Consider the following 20039-nt stretch of genomic DNA (forward strand, 5'->3'; position numbering starts at 1 on the left):
AAGTCTTTAAAATTTCGATTAAGTAATTTAAGGAAAATATACGTTTTTTTATTTTGACTTGCAGGCGAATGCAACGCAAAAGAATGAAATCCTAAATATATCGCTCTTAATTCCTAAAACACCCTATATGGCCTATATAAATAGTAGATCGGGGTAAGATTGGACATATTCTCATTTTTCTCTCATTTGTTAGTAAACTGAAAGTATTTACAGAGTTATACAATCGTAGCCACACGACTCATACAATCGTTGTTAATTGCTAAAAACACGTTCAGGAACTATAGGATTTGGGCACTAACGGTATCCCAGATTATTCCAGAGGTTCTGTATATATCAAGTGTTAAAAGTTACACAGGAGTTATATAACAGTTTATTTACCGGTTACGGTCGAATTGCAACGCTGGGTGACCTTGTCCGTAAGAAAAAGCGGAGGCTCCTCTGACTGGAGGAGTGGGTGGGGTAGGGGAGTGGCGCATGTCTTCTGCTCTGCTGGAAACATTTACGTTATTAAGTTGTTTAGGAGAGCTATTAAGGTAATGTCTCAGGCGTTTATTTTATTATGAGCAGATTTTCGTCTAAAGTTACATACATGTCTTGTAAAATTTAGTAAAATTGTTGTAACACATCATGGTAAATGTCCTATAACAAGTTCTTTAGGCAGCTCAGCAAATGCGAAATCCAAATTAAATTCAGCCTACCTAGCTGGAGAAGGTGTCTGCTGTAAACTTCCGATTCCAGTGTCAGTATCAGTTGGTAAGTACGGCTGAGGGTTTGAATGATTGACAGGTGATTGATGATTGACAGGGGCCACGGATGCTGTTGGTACTCGAGCGGCGCGAGTTCCACGCCGTGACCTTTGACCCGATCGAGATGACCTTTCACCGGTTGAATGAACACCGCTGCTGCTTCGGCTTCTGAAACGTAAATGTTTTTTTAATAATGAATATTTGGGTGTATAGGACTTAGTGGGGCACATACCTATCGCTTATAGCTGTTCTTTGTGAAAGTGGGGGGCTAGGTGGGGGCGGGGGTAATTCCCCTTGAGAGCGAACACTGGGGCTGGTGGGGTCATTGTACCCAAAATCCTGTTCAGGTTCACCGTTGGGGGGTGGGGTGTATCCAATACTTGTACTACTGCGTTGGCGGAGAAGTTGCTGCTGTTGAATTCGGTGTTGGATATTGTTGGACATGTTTGATTGCGTGGAAGCAATGCTGGGCCTGGAAATGAATTATATCATGTTATGGGATTGTTTCAATTGTAGCATGAAGCATATATACAGAGTATTTGTTTTGTACCTTGAGAGATTGGCGCTGGAGAACTGGGGTTGAATGTTGTTCATGCTCGTCAGTTGATCAGTTACGTAGGAGAAGGCTGGCTGAGGTGAAGGACTCATTTCTAAACCCCCGCTCATGTTCCCGTTTCTTATAAAGTAATTAAAAATACGGTGATTAAAAACACACTCTCGCAAACTCTCTATCTATTATTAATTCAGTAGAACGAGAGCTTACCCAGTATTGTAGGAGACGACAGCGTTCTTCGTAACATTGGTTGGCCCACCAATGTTAACCGCACTTCTTTGCAAATACGCTCTGCTGTTTTCTGAACTGGTCGTCGTACCCATGCCCAAGCCTTTGGTGGATCCTCTGTCACCAGTTACGCTGTTACTGGGGGTATCTGGAGCGCCCATGGCTGTAATTTGAAAGCCAGTGCTGTATTGGCTGTTTGATGCGTCGAAACGGTCTCTATGGACTCGGTGGGGGCCTGTAAAGGTATGGAACGTTTAAATAGGCATTTAACAATGTGATTCGAATTGGTATGGAGTATTAAGAATTCACACTACCAATCGTTACCAAAACATGCTTAGAAATGTTGTTATTCTCACACAAAAAGCAATTACCTGATTGAGGCGTAAAGCTGAAGGAACGAACTGCAGTGAAAATATGCAAAGAAGAAAATGAATGTCAGTAAAGTTGTTTTGGCTAAGTAAGTAGGTGTGTGCAGCCGTAAACTATTTATTAGTTATATGTGAGTAATGTTTTTTGTCAATGGGTATTATATGCCTCAATTAGTTTGGAAAAACGCAGCGACCATGCAAGGATGTTAATACGATAGATATTGCACAACAAATCTATCAAATTAATTTTTCATAAGGAGCAAAACAGGAAACTGATTATGAAGAAGAGAAAACCTCATGCTGTATATTTCACAACACACAACCCACCGTGCAGACCTCTGCCTTTATTAGTTCTTCTGCTTCGACGGTAATAACACACGCCTCCTATAATAATTGCCAACACGACGATCAGACCAACTGCAAGGCCGGCAATCACACCTGGCTGTTTTTGCATCATTCCAACAAAACCCCCTTCGTCGTCGGGTTGAGCTGTAGTTCCCCCTGAAAAGGAAAGAAACCAAAAATAAGCATAAGCATCAATTATTCACAGCAAAATAACACGGCAGCGCAGAAGGTAACTTTGCGATTAAATATTTATTTTATCTCGGTGTACCAACAAGGAGCCTGTTACCCCAAGGCGGCTTATGCATACAACGTTTGACTTGTTATATAGTTATTATCAGTAAGTTTTGCAAAAGTTACCTCCGATAGCGACAGTATACTCGTCGCTTGTCGTTCCCTCTCCAAGAGGTGTGAGATACGTGAGACTGGCAACGTATGTACTTCGGGTGGACAACGCGGACAACGTCCACTCGTACGTTGATGTATTTAGTTTGATCGTCTCACTGTAACTCGCGCCTTTGGACGAGTAGCAGTTCAAAGCATAACCAGTAACGTAGGGCGGTAAAACATCATCAGGTAACGTCCACGTAAAAGTTATGAATTTTTGGTCGTTGTCGGGCACACCCGATAACGTCGGCTTTTTTGGCTGGATTTCTGCAACAAATTACATTAGTTTTGCCACTTTGCCGATGTTTTTTTTCATTCTGTACAGGTGGGGTTCTACGCATGGAAAGTCATGGGACCTACGATTTAAGTGAGAGTATGCCCATTACGACAATGAGTGTTATATACGTGTTTTTGTCAAAAGTTATAGTAACATATAAAGTTAAACTTACTCCCAGCTTGCAGAGAAACAAACTCAATGGGGCTTGGAAAACCAGTAAGTTGACCCTTATAGGGACGTATGCGAAGCTCGTACTTGATCCCGGAAACTAAATTCTGAAGCTGGTGGGTTCTATGTAAGAAAGACCATATTTAGTTTTTAATAAATTTCTGCAATACAAAATGTGTGTAACAATATTTCTGCTTATAGCTCGGGATGCCATTTTGAGTATAGGGTGAGTAGCTAAATTGGAATTCTTTATTAACTTGATTAAACTACGTACCTCATTAGACAGGAGGTTGTCGCTTTTAATGTGACACGATTACGGGGTGACAGTGGCTTGGCGAAGATTTTAAAGCCATCCACGTCATCGCAGCTCGCCATGGCTTGCCAGGACAGCTGCATAGCGCCGCTAGTGGAGTCGGGCAGGAGATTGGGGACTGCCCGTTGTAGGGTGACTCGCACTGCGTTCAACTTTTCTTGATTCTCACCGGCTTGAACAGGAGACCGCGTTTGCACAATATCTGAAAGAAAGGTTAGCTTTATAGAAATGACAACCATCAAAGCAAAATTGTAAACTCGTGAGCACGACTACAATATTTCGTCAAGTCAAGCCGTTTTTGACGCATGATGCTGTAAATATAGGGTATAATGTAGTTGGTTACCTTTAGTTCTCATATGAAGTGAAGTTTGACTAGGTACGCTAGCACCCTGGTGATTGACAGATCTCACTAATATGACGTAATCAGACGATGGTTCCAAATGGCGCAGGACGACCACGTGACCTGTGACGTCTGTCACTCGTTGCCAACTTGCAGAAGAGCTTCCGATTCTATTCAGAGAAGATACGGAAATTTAAGACCGTTTATTTAATTCGTTCTAAAAGCACCACTTCTGCTCCATTAACTTGGACAGAAATAGTTTCAAAGCGACGACAATAACACTCGCTAGATAAGAAAATGCCAAATTCAATTTCGTATGGTTTTAAAACACTTCAATGTCTTCAGAGTTCTTATACCTTCATCTACCAATGGTTTGCATTGGAATAACACACCAGCAGCAACATACGAAGCGAAATATCAACAATTCAAGGATATTGGAAAAATAGATTAACGCGATTTAGAGATTTAAAAGCCTTTACATGTTATAAATCCACGCAAAACAATACCAATTACAGACCGGTGCTGCCTGTTACCCCAAGCTTTGGCGAGATGTAATAATAGCGAACTGCGTAATTTATCAAGGCACGGAGACATACCTTGTTATTGATAACCCGTGATATTTTGCGCTCAGATTCGAATCTAAATGCACTCAGTGTTGAAATCTGAATCGTGATCTTAAGGCCGAGACCTAACACCGAAAAAGGCTTTATTTCATAAACTTAACCACTGCGTTGGCCCCGTGACCACCACAAACAAAGAATCTTAAGTTTTAGGTTCAAGATCGAGGGTTAGTTGCGTGGCTGGCCAATATGGGCGAGTTCCAGCGAATTTAAAGGTGTTATTTGACCCGAATTTTGCGCGTGGCACAAGCTGTATGATGAATCGACTTTTGGGGTTTGAGATTTCGATATTTGTGCGGGTACGCGAGCGCAGGTTCTTTACCGTGGGTCACGAATTCACGTCATCCTCTTAAAAATCCGTCAAAGCGGAAACAATCTCAACTACAAGTATGTGTGCGACCTAAACACGGGCGGCGGGCAAAGGAAGGGGTGCCCGGAAATATCAACTTTCTAAGGACGACACGGTATATAGGGAAGGAATACAGGGGCGCGTGATGAAATTTGCTTATCGACATTTAACCACAGCTGACAATTGCTGATAAATGGAAGTGCCTGCGAATGGTTATGGAGAGAAATGGAGCGATGGTTCTCACGTAATTTTGAACTTCATTATCTCGGGCAGACAAATGTGGTGAGATTGTAAACGATGTCAGCGTGATTGCTAAGCATTTCTTTGTAGTCTGATACATTGTATTTTTCGCAAGTAGCAACGAAGCATGTTGCTTTTACAACTTAACACAGTACTTTGCGGTAAGGTGGGATACCATTAACACCCTATGTTTCCTGATCGTCTTTCGAACAATTACCAATGCTCTTATAAGAGTCGGGGCTAGGTTATATATTTCTGTAAACGTTTTTCGTTGATTACCAAATGGCAAAAAAGAAAATGAAAACAAGTCCCATCTTTCCCCACCTACTATATATAGTAAATTTCAGTCTGAAACTTTAAATGTAACGAAGCGGTCGTAAGCACACTTATTTCACACTGTAACTGGTAAACTGCATATGCAAAAAAACTCATTGAGTTTATAATATGTCTGACAGCGCTTTAAAGCGTCATTTTTGTATTTACCTATAATATTCCAGAATGGAGAACTGAATTGGTGAAGCACCAGTGTACTGGTTTGGTTGCCAACGTACTGCTATGGTTTGAGATGTTGTATTGACCACCGCTGGTCGTCCAGGTTGGCCAGGGAGGTCGTCGTTTCTGGCAACACTGGCCACAAAACTTCCACTGGCTGTAAAATCAAGAAATCTCGTTAAAGAAAATTACAAGTACAGTACTAGTAGTATATGTGATGTCGTATTTTACTTACGTAGAACAGAAAGTTTAGCATCCCAAGACGTTATTCCGTAATCGCTAGCTGCTCTGCATGTGTATTTGCCACTGTCCGATTTCTAAAAACATTAATAAGCGTTTTATATACGGAAAATACATGATGTTGTCTAAGCCTCCTTGATGGGCATTATTTGTCACATAGGGTTTTATGATCTCACACGACAATGATATATACTTCACAAAGCGGTTGTCAACGTTGTTGCTAAGGAATAAAATGTGGAAAATGACAAAATGTACATTTTACAAGAAAGGACATAGGTGTTAGTTGGTAATGATGAATGTAACTGTTCAAGACTGTTGTTGTATTTCTGTTTGTAAATATCATTGGCCAATCAAGTGGCCTACTGAACTCGGACGTACGTATTTATTGGGGATTACTTTCATCGCTTTGTATTTATGGAGTACCAGTACACAACGAAGCAAGAATTGATAAATGATGAAATGTCCAATAGTCTTCTAAATGCAGGTGCATTTACATGTATATTATTAATTGTAGTTTTCGATTTTCATTATTTTATAATTAGTTCCATCTACAAAAACCTCTCGCGCTTTAAAAAATCGCCAGAAAAATTAATTTCCTATTGATTCCAATTAAAACCAAGCAGAACCTTAAGGTTAACCATATGCTAATAAGCTACCTCGGCACTATAGATTTGAAGGTCTCCTGACGCGCTTAAGGTTTTGCGTATCTGGTCTGAACCGACTTGAACCGGTTCTCCATCTTTGTACCAACGTAGTGTAGGCTTGGGTTGGCTATTTGAAGAACACTTCAATATTGCAGTGGTACCAATGCCCACAGTTTGGTTGCTGGGGCCTCTATGTATAATTGGTGGGGGAATGCCACTTCGTCGAGCTGTAAAAGCCACATATAAGTAACCTATTAGAGTGTACTAAATAATGCGATATAAAACTAAATTACGTTGGACAACAATACGTAACATTGCGTAACTTTTCGAAGAAATGTTACCGTCCAAAAGTCCCGTAAATTAGCGATAGTCCAAATTTGTAGAAGCCAGTGGGCAGTGGCATGAGTTTATTAATCTGAGTCAGGACCTTCAAAGAGTCAATCTCGATGGCTCTCGAGGTAGCATAAGTTTCAGAACGCAACGAAATATCGGAACAACTAGAAAATTTCGAGCCCACTTACGTTGTACAGTTAATTGAACTTTCGTTGTAATCGTTCCAACACCACTGAGAGCCTGGCACTTGTAAAGGCCTTCGTCTTCGAACCTGATACTGCGAATTATTAGGTCACCGTCCGTCGTCACTTGCACGTGGCCGTCCTGGTACGATCGCCCAAGAAACATTTCATTTCCTGCGTTTAAAAAAAACGATCTTCAAAAACATTTACATATTCTGTCAGAGTTTATTCAAAGCAAGAGTAATGTGCCGGATTTTCGTTCTGTTTCAAGCAGCAGTCATACACGGACATAGCATATACAGTTATGTGTGTGACTGTAGAATAATACGCGTGTAACCCTTCCTCTTTCCGGACAGACTTCAAAGGATGCTTATGCGGATATCGTTTGATCAGGATAGTTAAAAGGGGAGTATTCAGTAGCTAAGTTAAAAGCTAACCTGACACTGCTTAAGATCAAATAAGCCAATGACTTATTAAATGCTCGTGTCATATATCACTTGGCAGAAATTCCGTATTTGCTAAGTTTTACGAGCTACTTTCAGACCCGTTTCTCTGAAATGTTGCTATAAACACCAGTTATTTGTGACACTCGAAACGTGGTATATAGTAGAGATTAGTGTGTTGGTAATGTGTATGTATAGATACGGCGTTTTATAGTTATTCTTACGCACAGTTTTGATTGACACGAGGTGACTGTAAATGAGCTTCTTTACGCTTGTTTACTTCAGCAAGCTCGGTTAAGTAGTCAGCACACTTTATATCGAGTCAGTTAATAACTAAATTGCAGGGATCGGTCGCAGCGCACTTTAGCCCACTTGAACGTGACGTTATTGTAATCTGTTTCGCTGCAGAATGTTGTTGTGGGTTCGAGAAAAAACTCAAAAACGTCATTGGTTCGATAAAACAACAGATACGATAGCGCTGTTGTGGCTGCGCAGGCAATTTGATACTGGATAGCTACCGTTTTGTGCTATTAGCCGAAGAAAAAACGAAGGCATGTGATGCCTGCCTTCATATATCCAGTATTATACGCACCAGGTGCCTTAATGCGAAAAGAATTATCGTCAGTACATAACATCTGGTATATGGAAAAAACAGACATTTCGTGCAACTGGTTTTACCCACCAATCCTACTGTACTTGTTCACAAATATAGCATCGGGCGAAAGCATTAATGTTTAGTCAACCACATACCGTTTAGATCTCTCCAGAACACGGTGGGAAGTGGATTGCCCGATGCTCGGCACAGCAGAGTGACTGATTCGCCAACTTCGACAGTGGTGTCGGGCGACACGCGGCTAAACACTGGTTCAACTGCAGAAAAAAGCAAAACATTGTCGTTTTGTTATCTCATCGGCTTGTGTGAGAGTTTTATATAAGTAAGATTGACGGTATGGTGCTGGAAATGGGGGACAAAGAAAATGGAATGACGCAAAAATTCGCCCACGCATGATTTCATCTAATGTAACGATTTGTGACCAAGTTATTTTTTCCATGTGATTTTCTCCGTATAGGTGTAATACTGATGGACGGTTCATCACAACGCAATTCGAGAACTTTGCTAAGTCGACTTGCGTCATTTTAAAAGCCCGACAAGTGCCCAATACATCCCAGCACGGGGTACCGAACGTTAAATCGGTTTTCGTTCTAATTTTAGGTTTTGATGCAATCGGTCACGCGGTAATTCTGATCACTGCTGAAATAACAAGTTTACAAGCATCCTGTGGTTTATAAACACAATAGGAGAATTAATTGAGAGATAACAACATGTACCGATGCAAATGGGCGTGTAAAACAGGACACAGAAGATTAATATGAACAACTTCAGGTGTTTGTTCGATTTATCGCATGATTTTACCGAGATTAGGCAGGGGGACAATACTCTTGAATTTGAATCTTTTGATTTAACGGGACACCGGTCGACCATACATTGGTAGCAAATAAATATCAGGGTTGTGCTATCTCAGGAATTTCGAGAGCAGTCTTACCGGAGATAAAGTTGGCTAACGCACATGTTTGTCGGAGTGCGTATTTTTATCCAATACTATTTTAACCTATCCACACTACCCGGGAGGTATAGCTAGCATTTATTCATAACTGAATAAATATAGAGCTGCTTTTTAATTAACAAAACATCTACGAATGCCGGCCTTTTATGTAAATAAAATTTAGCGGCACAACCTGCTGTGCCAATTTAGGGAACTTTTTCGTTTTTGTTTGTTGTGATTCATTCCACGTTTGAAATAGAGTAAAATAACTTTTAAAGTTAAGTAGTTCAATGCAGGCGTTGTTTTATACCAGTCCATTGCCTTAAAAACGGAATCTCTACTTTACGCTGCCTACAGAAGAAGCACATGTGACGTCATCCTACCTTGTACGTTGATTATCGCTGATCTTGAATCGGAACCGACTTGGTTCTCGGCAGTGCACACATACTCCCCACTGTCGCTTGCTTGAACAGAAGTGATTCGTAAGTTACCGTTACTTAGAGGCACGACTCTGTAACGTGGGAAATCGTTATCAATACAAATTCCAAGTCTAGGAAGTGGAGACGCACTCCCGTGTCTAGATAATGAATAATACACTATATGGTGTAATGGAAATGATGGCGAAATGTTTAGCTATATGTCCTTGACCTAGTTGGATTAAATAGGCAGGACATACACTGGTTTTATACGGAAGTCGTTTTGCAGAAATTTCTTTAAACGAAAGCTGTAATATATAATGTAAACTGCATAATGCTTTTTAAACAAAACATGTATCCCACTGCTGCACTGGTATATGCAAGGTAAACACAGGATATGCCAAACCTGCTTTGTGATGGAAGACTCCCTCCATCTTTCGACCATCTTATCCTGGGTCGAGGATCTCCTTTTACTTGGCACTCTAGCTCCACCGTTTGACCGGAAACAGCTTCCTGGCTAGTTGGTACGAGGGTAAACTCTGGTTTAGCTGAAGAAATAATACAAATATATTATCGCATTTGTTTAAGTCGAGGAATTTGATTTAAACGTATTAACAAAACACAGTTTTTTTTACATTTTCCCTATCCATAACTGGAAAATTCGGAAAAGTCAAAAAGTGGTTTGTATTTATTTTCTTAGTTTTTGTGTCGCAACATTCTTAAATTTAGACAGCAACGTTGCTGAAAACGTTAATGGAGAGCGAGGAATTATTGAATTGGGAGGACCATATGACGTCACCCTTGCTTCGGGGTAATGAAATATTAATGCGACAGAGAACAGGCGAAAATTAACACAGCGCCGATCATCGGCCGCCAAATCCATCTTAGCGAAGAGTTGAATTAAATAGTTATTTAAAGGTTTTAAAATTGCTTTTTACATAAAAGGCTCAAAAGGGGAACTTTAATTACAAGTTTCGAGCTCGCTTGCTTTCGTTTTCTGTGCCGATGCTAAAGCGTGGTGGTCTAGTTCAACGTAATTCTAATAAAGTAACGCATTAAGTAGTTAGGACGTGAGCTACGGTACGTCAGTTGCAATTTGCGTTTCGTGACGTTGATCCAGCGTCCACGGTTTACGAGCCATTTTGGCGAAGCCTTTAATTCAGTATGGCCTAATTTAGCGGTGCTGTGCATTAATATGTGGCTTTTATTTGTCGGACCCTGTCGAACCCGGTAGTGTAAACACGAGGGTACACACGGGAGGCCATGGTGGGCAAATGGAAACAACAGATGTGGCGAAAATCTCAGGAGACTTTCTATGGTCCGTATGTGGATTCGTTGCATATCCCTATACGTAAAAGCTGGATATAATCCGCACTCAAACACCGCGTACAGCTTGCTCAAGCACAGCTGTGATATGCCTCTTCCTCGATGGAAAAGGATTTTCAAAATGAAGACGGATGCAATAATTATGACGGCATTTTACTCGAACATTGGGGCTTCATACTGTCAATTGTCTATACGCCCATGCGTATCGGTATTTTTTCTTAATCACGCATGTGACAGTTGTGTAACACATCAATACTCGATGGAGTACTATTTCTTGTTTGTAAACGAAATATCAATATATATACCGTCTCATGCATTTTATACATTAGAATAAATAGACATATTTTCACAAACCTTGAATACGCAGTATGGCAGCAGTGCTTACTCTTTCCCCAGCACTGTTTGATGCAACGCACTCATACGAACCAGAATCTGACTTCTCGGCTCGTTGTATGACAAGATTTCCATTGAGAATCTGAATAGAAATATTCGGCGCTCAATTACTAAACACTATACACGTCCTGGATGAGACTTGATCAGAATGCCTTGATCTTTCGGGAAATGTTGTTTTAGGTGTTTACATTTTCCGCGCCGCGCCTACGGGACAGTCTACTTAAAACAAACTTGACGGACACGGTTAAACGGAGTTGCTTCCGAAACTCGATACCAAAAAGAGCGAGATCAATCGAAGCATTTCAGTTCGCTCGCCAAACCACGGCCGTAACAAAACACCAGCAGCAATTTCACTAATCTGATCCGTTCGCCGATTATGCGTAAAGCGTAGTTCGAGTGACGGGGTTGGAAAGATTATATCATTCCAATTATCGCGGCCGTGTCGGCCAAGTAGTTAGACGCTAATTCGTATTTGAGTGGAGCCACACCGTTTGGAGAGGTAATCATTCACGGCATTTCAATGTAGCACACATATAGTGATTGTATCGCCTTCAAAAGGTCGCGCTAAAAATATCAGCAAAATTACTTTAACCACACCAATATGTCACTGTTAAAGATTGGAATTCTTGAATATTAAAGTACCTGTCGCCTGCTGTTTGTTGAAACTGGTACCATCTCTTTCCTCCAAGTGATGGTGGGCTCTGGGACTCCTGAAGGACCCTCACAGACAAGAGTCACCTTGGTACCGGATGCCGCGACCATGTCATCCGGATTTCGAACAAAATCTTCACCGATGCCTGAAAATAAAGAGCTTCGTAAACAACTGCACACGTTAAAAACCCAACAAGTCAAAATATTTAACCTGTATAAATATTAAATATATCTAACAAGGGAATAGTGGGGATCGTTACGAAAATTTATTACCAGCGAACGTAGCTTCATTGTAGATATCGATTAGAACTAATTGGACCACCCAATATGCTAAGATTTATCAAGTCAATTTCGGATGTTTATTATAACAATATTATAATCCATGGTCGATCCTTATGAATGTACGTTTGTTGTTGCGTCGCATTTATTCAATATTGTAACGATTATTTTTGTTGCAATTTCCTGCTCCGATTGGGAGCAAATTGTAATCGCCGTTTGGTAAGTAAATTTGCGACCACCCGCAGCCGGCGGTGTTTCTTTCGTCGATATTCGACCCAATAATTCGACCAGCAAAACAACTAACGACGCTCCAATTTGCCCTGATTTTATTTGCGCACTGAACGAGGATGACGTAACGAGTGTAGCCAATTGTGGGTAAAACTCAAAACGACCACCGCCTAAAATGGCGTTGCCTGTCCAAGTCAGAAATGACGCCCCGTCGTGATGTGGCTTTTGGCATCAGGAGTGTTAACAAGGGATCCTCCCGAAAGATTTTTCGCCATGTTTGGGGATTACTAAGAGCGTGAAATCTAAACAACACAAATCGCTAAGGGGTGGGCCGTGGGAGTTGCAAGATAATGAGTAAAATATTAGAATCTACTCTCATTACGTCCAGTTTAATCCTGCAAACTAATCAGATACGTTTAATGCGTGACAAGAAACAGACGGTCGATCAATACAAAGAAAACCGATTAGGAAGAAAATCAAATCTAAATAAGCAACGTCAAATATTAATATTCTCTGCGCGGTTGAAAGTTCAGAGTCGAGAGCCACAATGATTGGTTTTAGTGGCACCAGAAATAACCTAATTCGTTTTCGCATGAGCAATTAATGCATATTTTGCTCTGAGTGAAAAGGAACTCATTTATTTGAGAAAAAATCCCAGACACCACTCGTTTATACCTTTGACAGCAAATCAAAAATTGAAATTTTGGGAAAGGTTTCTCGTTTTAAATCTTCTTCCTGTCAAGATGTTCAAGTTTACGAAGCTGTGGTTATTTGTTTTCGTTACCGGCATAAGATGACGTCATTGTTTTACACCACGTGACGTTGGAAGGCGACAGAATGCGGAACGAACTGGATCGACTTTCGCCACACGGAAACAACTGTGACGTAATCAACCATTAAGTCACATTGTTCACCCGGCATGGCGTCTGTGGTATTCCGCAATTTTATTTTGGCTTTTGGCATTTAACGCCTTCTACGGTTGAGTAAAGCACTGCCCACACAACAGAACTATACAACAAAAGTTTGGTAAATTGTCATAAATTGTCCTCAATTCAGTAAAAAATCGAGTCCCGAATTTACCAACAGTATTAAGGTTTTGAACCATATCTCCTGGGAGCTTAGACCGCTTGCATTAAAACATAGTTGCTTCATGTTCTTTGTTTTGCAGAGCAATAGACCGGTACACCAGCGATCAATCACAGCCACGTAACGTCTCTATAACCGCAAAGGTTTTAACAGTCACGAAATATGAGTGGAATCTTTGAGAATTTAGTGACCCATACAACTGGGCTAGTTTGTAAACTACCAATACTTCAATACAGCATAGAGCATAATAATGCTTTTGGGCAGTGACAAATACAACGCATTTTTGAAACCAGAAACTGGGGTTCGCCTGGCGAAACCAGCAGGGTAATGAGCTCGTTAGGGTGCTATCATCTTGCTATCCTACTTTGTAATTGACGCAAGGGTGAACATTAAGTGGTAGACAGATGATTATCCTGGTTTTGTGAGGCGCAGAGACGAGTTGGCTGCTCTGCAAAGACAAAACACCCACGCAAGTGAATACGACGTAGCGGCTGAGTGATTTGGTAGTCGAAATCGGACACCGATGCCCCTTCGCTCGTCGTTGGGTTGATGACAGTGTTGTGGTGTATTAAATTGTCGTGTTAGCGATTCATTTCCGTGCTTATAAGGTTAGCCATGTGCACAGTGCTACGAACGGTGTTTCCCGACTTCGGAAGTTCAAATTCTCACGGTGAAAGAGTGACGAACGCTCGCTAAGGCGTCTTCTCATGAAATAGGATCAGGGCGGCTTTCCACTCCGCTGGGCGCGCAGTCTTCGCTAAAATAATTTACTCCTGATCCGGTCGCTATCTGGCGCACTGGACCGACCTGTTACTTTCTGCAGAAGGCTTGACTTCGTTCCTGGCAACGGAACATGGATCTGGCCAAAGATTCTGTCAATTTTAAAGCGCTTATCCTTTGACTAATGCGACAAACGACAAAAGAGCCCGGGCATGCTGGTGCCGAGTGAAAAGCGTCGCTACACAGGTGGTCTTCGTATAAACTGATAATATCTGCAAGTCCGGTTCGATCGTTGTGCGGCAGGCGAGGTATGAAAACGAAGCACCACAGGTCGTTAAATGGGTGGAGGGAAATCGCTCCCGTAAAACGCCGCAAACGAAACGAGATCTGGAGTTATCGCGACATTTCTACCCCGGTATGTAAAGTGGCGGGTCCGTGACGTTCATTATCTTATCTCAACCTTCAATCGTTTCACCATAGATTTCGGATTTCGTTTATTTAGCGGGTGACTCGCTGTTTTTGTTCTCCCACCGCAAAATATAAACATTGGGAGTTAACGGGAATTTAGCATTCAGTCGAAAGGATACAGCGATGATCTACGATATGTACGTTTAGTGTTGTGACTCAGTTTGCTGACCCTCCTTTGTAACAACGGCCCACGTTACATTCCCAAGTTACCTTAAATCCAGGCAGCTTAGCAAACACTTGTAGGTGCGGACGTTGTTTGGTCATCGAATGTGTCATATTTCGCAAACGGAAAGTAATAAAAGTGGAATTCAATTCCGAAGTACCGTTTTGTAAGAGTGATTTGAAAAGCGGCGGGTTTTAAATGTAATTCGCCATATAGCGCCAATCGAACACTATGCAGACGGGCTATTTTGTTTCGGCGTTTAAAATAGCCGGGGATTATAACCTGACGAATACTTCAATAACTGGGCCAGCGTAGTCGGCGCCGAGCGTAGTGTTATAGCGGCGAAGTGGCCAGTGCAAACATCACCTAATCCCTGCTATGCGAATGTTCAATTATTGCGTCGGCAAAAGTACCTTGTGTTTGCGATGACACCACCTGTATTGAACCAGGAATTAGGGAGACAGGGATTTCGTGGACATCGAAAGCTTTCGCACGGCATTACAGATCCTTAAAATCCTCAGGAGAGCTTTTTGTTTTAGGACAACCCTATCTTTGTACATCAGTTCCGTTTCCAGGTTAAAACACCAGACGGGAAATAATTTCCTGGAAAAGGATGCGTGGCGACTTCCCCCTTGAACCGGTACCCGATGACGTAACTAGTTCGACCGCGTACGCTTTAAAAATTCGATTTTATTCATGTGTTTTCGATGATGTTTCCATGTACGACAAGGAAATGCGGTTTTGGCGACATGGGCAAAACCAAAGACTCCGGGTTACGAAGTTTAAAAAACCGCGAGTCGAAAGGCCGCGGATTCGTCAGCAAAAAGTAAAATTAAAATAGAATTCAATTGCTTTGGTTGACAGTGAGCCGGAAATGCATATGTACCGAGCTGCACTCAATAAGCTTTTTATGTCGAGTAAACAGGAACTGTTTCGGAACTATCAATCCGTCAGCGTTAGCCGTCAATCAGTTAGCGAGGTATAATGTGGCTGCGGCTGGTAACCTTACCCTTGTATAGGTCCCAGACAATTAAGCAATGACCCTTTCAATCCACTCAACGCTAAAACGGCTTCCACCGTTGAAAGCAACCCCTATAGGTCGCAACCTGTTGCTGAACTTTCATATTCACTCAACCTTGGACTAAGTTGCAACCTGAAATAACAGCCAAGGTCGCTGATATGCCGTACAGGATATGAAACGTCAAAATTTGTCACCGCAGTTCAAATATATAATTAAACGCCACTGATTCGATTTCAAGGACGTGTAACTGTTTAAAACTAAAAAAACGCGTTTTTTCCCAAAATTTCCTTCTTTTTCCAGACTCCAAGTCTGACATTTTCCAGTCAAGCCATTTACATGCCTTAAAATAGCAACCAACGAAACGGTTGATGACGCACCTGCCATTCTAAACGGGCGTTTTCAGCTACAGAAACTCCAGCCAAACACGCATTACAAGTTCAAATATGTGAAAAACACAACTGTGGGCTTAGTATTTCTCCACTAACCATCCAGTAAATAAGTTGATTTTTTAATGGGCCAACGACGTTTAGGGCACGATGCGCTACTGTACCAATAAGCGTGACTACACCAAGCATTTGAATTAACAAAACAGCTGCCAGCAGACCTCTTACGGTTCATGTTCTTCAAGCGAGTGCCTGTACAACCCAGGTTTCAGGCGAACGGTTTGGTTGCCAATGTTTTGTGATGTGTTGACACCAGCAACACATTTTAAACCGTTGTCGGTTGATTCATATTGCACTAAGCAAAACCGGAACCAAAACTGGCAATGTTTTGTCTCTTGCGTGTCTAAAATACGGATTCCTAGTGGTGGCCATTGCTTGGAAGAAGACGCGGGCAGATCGAAGTTAATTACAGATAATTCTGGTTTAATGCCAATTGAATTTGCTCGTTCGAAAATCAATGAACACTTCGCAGTCTTCCGCTACTAATTCTATTACGACGCCCAAAGTTGTGGCTAACTTGGCTGGGTTAGTAGAATACCCAGAGTTCCTTGGTCCGAAAAATCAATAGAGCCCTGTGTAACCAAAAAGCCATAGAGGGAAGGAATCGTAATTGCAATAATATGTAATCTCCGCGCACGGCTGAGTCGATATACCTACTCACGCGACAGTGTCCTTTGGGTAACGCGCTGTTGCGTTTGTTTTGGTTCAAGCGGGTGACGAGAAACTAACATGACAGCTGAGAATCGAACCAGGACCACTTAATACTTTTGCAATGTTGCCTTAAACAGATACGAAACAAATGAAGCAATATCCTCTCTGAATACACATGCATGCTAGTAAGTCGCGACAACGAAATGCTCAAATACCTGTTTTAACTTATTTAAACAGCCCAAATCAAGCACATGCTACGGTAGATTTCTTGAAATATCATAGAGTATTATGTCACTTAAAATTGTCACGGTAGTCTTGTGTAAACGTTAAGTTACATTTCTACAATGTTTGGAGTGAAAGCAAAAGCTGTGGCGCAGATTTCGGTCAAGAATTGGTACGCCTCGTTTGCTTACTGTTGCCCCAGACGTGGCCCCTGTTCATGGTCACTTGGTTTCAAAGCAAAAGTCAGCAGATGAGTTGACTTTTCAGGACTGCTTTTTGTCTGGTATAGACAGCAAGTAAGAGGGTTCAAGTTTTTATGCGATTTCGGGTCAAAATAAACGTTTTAAAATTTTCCATATTTTCAATAATGCTGCAAACGGCAATAATACACCGTTGCTAATACGTTTGACACAGATTGCATGGGGTTATCTAAATTACACGAAAACATAACAAATCTATAAGTGTGGAGTGCCTGCACGTACAACATATATCCAATAACACACGACGGCGCTGGAATGTTAAAAGACCTCGTGCGAGTTATGAAAGTTCGATAAAGGTGAGCAATGTACACAAGTTTTTTTCGAGTACCACTTTGAACCTTTGCTTAGTTTTCATAGCGGCGTTAAGCCAGGGACCCTCCGCGTACATTTAATCTTTCGCTCCGGGTGAAATTCCACGCTGGCAGCAGAACAGGCACCGATACTTTCTTTCCAGGCGAGCAAAAACAACACGAACGCCATCAAGGATTATAAACTGTAGCGACTCCAAAATAATCTATTCAAGTTGATATAGAACCTAGGTCCTGATCGACCCAAGCAGAATTCAAAGAATTTCAAACCACGTCGTTCAATAGCTGGTTTGAAATAGCATTACCAAGTTCATTTTAAAGTCACTCTTGTCGCTTTTTTAGCCCTTTGTAATTTTCAAGGGGACAATAAATATATTCCTGTTTGTCGATTTTCAGTCGCATTGGGACAAGGTTATCAATTATTCAAGAACATGTCATTTCGCACTTGTTCGATTGTAGGCGTCGATGGATTTGCTGTAATATTAAACGACTGACAGCTCTGGTGTTATAAATTCCACGGAAATAAACACGAAAACGTCGAATCGGTCAAATAGGAGTTGGATAAATAACGAAAAACAATCCGTATTTAACCTTCCAAGTACACAGGTCACGTCCAGCTTATGTACTTATAGTAAAACCAAAACGAACACTCCAAAGTTTGTTTTAACATTAAATGCTTTGTTCTAAAGCACAGGGTCCGCTATTCTCGGGTGAAGCGGAAATGGGGCAGCCAGTCACCCCCTCTGTGCCGGAAGCCGCACCCTGTCACTCACTATAGGAACTCCACCACAACTGTGGCTGAGACAAGAGAGCAGTTTTGAGCGAAGGTTGAATCCCGACCACCTAGGTTGAGATCTGCCGTTCAATCAGCCGTCAGTCTTATTGGCGTGAAATCTGCTTTCAATGCAAGGTTGTAATTTCCTCTTGATCCCCTTGAAAGATTTTATTGTTTATCGCAATTAAAAGGAGGCGGCGAGTCTGAGCCTACCTTCCTACCACATTCCTAGCCGGCAAAAACCGGATCAATCCCGCACACGTGAAATTGCGGAGATGATAAATCTGGTAATGACGCAGCCACGACGCCAAAAACTGTGCACGATGTAACTTAAGAAAACAATACCACACAAAGACACGACAAGCTTTGTTATACAGGATTCCTGGTACACAACCACCCAGTGGTTGGGCAAGCAAAATTGCGTAATGTGTCCCCCAAGCTTTGATTCGCCGCTACGCACGAGAACAGCAATGTAGATTTATCAGGCTCGTTCAAACTACCGAGAGCACTCAATACAAGTCTGAGTCAACATTTCAGCGTCCGAATTAACTTCGTAGCTTGCCATAGTTATTCGAAGACAACATTTGCATTACCGTTTACGAATAAAATCGACAAAACACTCCCCGAAAATGAATTAAAGGTGTTACGATCCAGACTATAGGTTGCAGGTATATATATATACACTGACGATAGACGTATAAAATTCATCAACTAATACGAGCTGTATTGTTCCTTTGATGCTGATGACGCCTGTCGACATACGTTTGTTTTGTCTTAGCGCATTTCTTGCCAAATTCTTAACAGGAAACACAGGGATTCCGAGCAGGCGCCGCGGAAACGTAGAACCGTTGCGATTACGCCAAACCACTTAGCCGCAATTTGTGGTCAAATTCAAGCGAAAATGGCATTTGCATGTGATGTTTGTTTTGTGCTTTTTAACAGGAGCAACAGCAGCTGCACATAATGTTGCTGATCTTATATGTATGGGCCAGCGCAAAGGGCGGGAACGCGAATTTGTAGCATAGTGTTAGAAACGTCAAAAATGTAACTCTCACCAGACCGGAAACTAAGAAGTAGTAGTAGCTAGCGGTAATCGACGCATAAAGTAAACATATAAGTACTTCAACAAACGGTCGTTTTCCTACTTAAACGTGTTTGACTTCGCCCGATGTGTTGTACTTTCGTCTGTCCGCTGCCGTTTCCTGTTATGGGCCGTTGGGCTACCATAGTTATGTGTTGTTTAGTCGCCAGTAAAAGCTGAAATATTTAGCTCTTTTTTTAGACTTGATTAACAATAAGTGAAACATACATCACGGCAGTGATGATTTCGTACACATAACCGTCACAGTGGCAATTTTCGCGCGCGATAACGAAACCGAGCCAATTCATTATAACCATTGGTATATACTTTTCTCTGCAACGTGCTACTGTGTAATTAGTGGTTGGGACATTTCCGCCAATGTAACGCGTCGTTTCTGATAATATAAGCGTGAACTGTAAGTTCTCTATTCAACCGGTAAGTTTTAGGCGATATTTGTAAGTCAGCATCGCCATGTAAGACCAATGAAATCTAGAGCGCATGATACTTGACCAAGTATTACAAGGCGTTGGGATATAAGACCGGTAACATGGATTGAACGCAACTAGGTGAACAACGGCTTATCCGCCCATAATCTCTCTGGAGCATTTTAAGCATTACAAAAAATCATTGAGCCATTTTAATGGTTTTGCAACTGCCCATTTCCCAAGCATTAAACCGCCTAGAAAACTCGCCGTGCGCTCATTAGTCATGGCATTGCATGATTTTGCAATAATAGTTG

At 41.6% G+C, this 20039-nt stretch overlaps 1 protein-coding gene across 6 annotated transcripts in view; it reads right to left on the reverse strand.

Annotated features, from left to right (window-relative positions):
* LOC101243197 (roundabout homolog 2-like) overlaps nucleotides 1–20039 on the reverse strand; it is a 41961-nt gene that overhangs the window by 4166 nt on the left and 17756 nt on the right. For 2 of the 6 annotated variants that reach the window (XM_026840569.1, XM_026840568.1), the window contains exons 4-22: nucleotides 11587–11741; nucleotides 10906–11026; nucleotides 9632–9773; nucleotides 9193–9320; nucleotides 8016–8135; nucleotides 6829–6996; nucleotides 6320–6534; nucleotides 5659–5740; nucleotides 5415–5580; nucleotides 3726–3892; nucleotides 3344–3584; nucleotides 3074–3192; nucleotides 2598–2891; nucleotides 2223–2396; nucleotides 1899–1928; nucleotides 1510–1762; nucleotides 1297–1422; nucleotides 979–1218; nucleotides 726–914 (exon numbers count right to left, since the gene is read on the reverse strand). In XM_026840569.1, the coding sequence (XP_026696370.1) occupies nucleotides 726–914; nucleotides 979–1218; nucleotides 1297–1422; nucleotides 1510–1762; nucleotides 1899–1928; nucleotides 2223–2396; nucleotides 2598–2891; nucleotides 3074–3192; nucleotides 3344–3584; nucleotides 3726–3892; nucleotides 5415–5580; nucleotides 5659–5740; nucleotides 6320–6534; nucleotides 6829–6996; nucleotides 8016–8135; nucleotides 9193–9320; nucleotides 9632–9773; nucleotides 10906–11026; nucleotides 11587–11741 (3130 nt within the window). Of the gene's footprint in view, nucleotides 1–378; nucleotides 490–698; nucleotides 915–978; nucleotides 1219–1296; nucleotides 1423–1509; nucleotides 1763–1898; nucleotides 1929–2222; nucleotides 2397–2597; nucleotides 2892–3073; nucleotides 3193–3343; nucleotides 3585–3725; nucleotides 3893–5414; nucleotides 5581–5658; nucleotides 5741–6319; nucleotides 6535–6828; nucleotides 6997–8015; nucleotides 8136–9192; nucleotides 9321–9631; nucleotides 9774–10905; nucleotides 11027–11586; nucleotides 11742–20039 lie in introns of all 6 variants that reach the window. The other 4 variants (XM_018817564.2, XM_018817563.2, XM_026840570.1 and 1 more) reach the window with 4 other exon arrangements.

This window comes from Ciona intestinalis, chromosome 2, assembly GCF_000224145.3.
Source record: "Ciona intestinalis chromosome 2, KH, whole genome shotgun sequence".
NCBI lineage: Eukaryota > Metazoa > Chordata > Ascidiacea > Phlebobranchia > Cionidae > Ciona > Ciona intestinalis.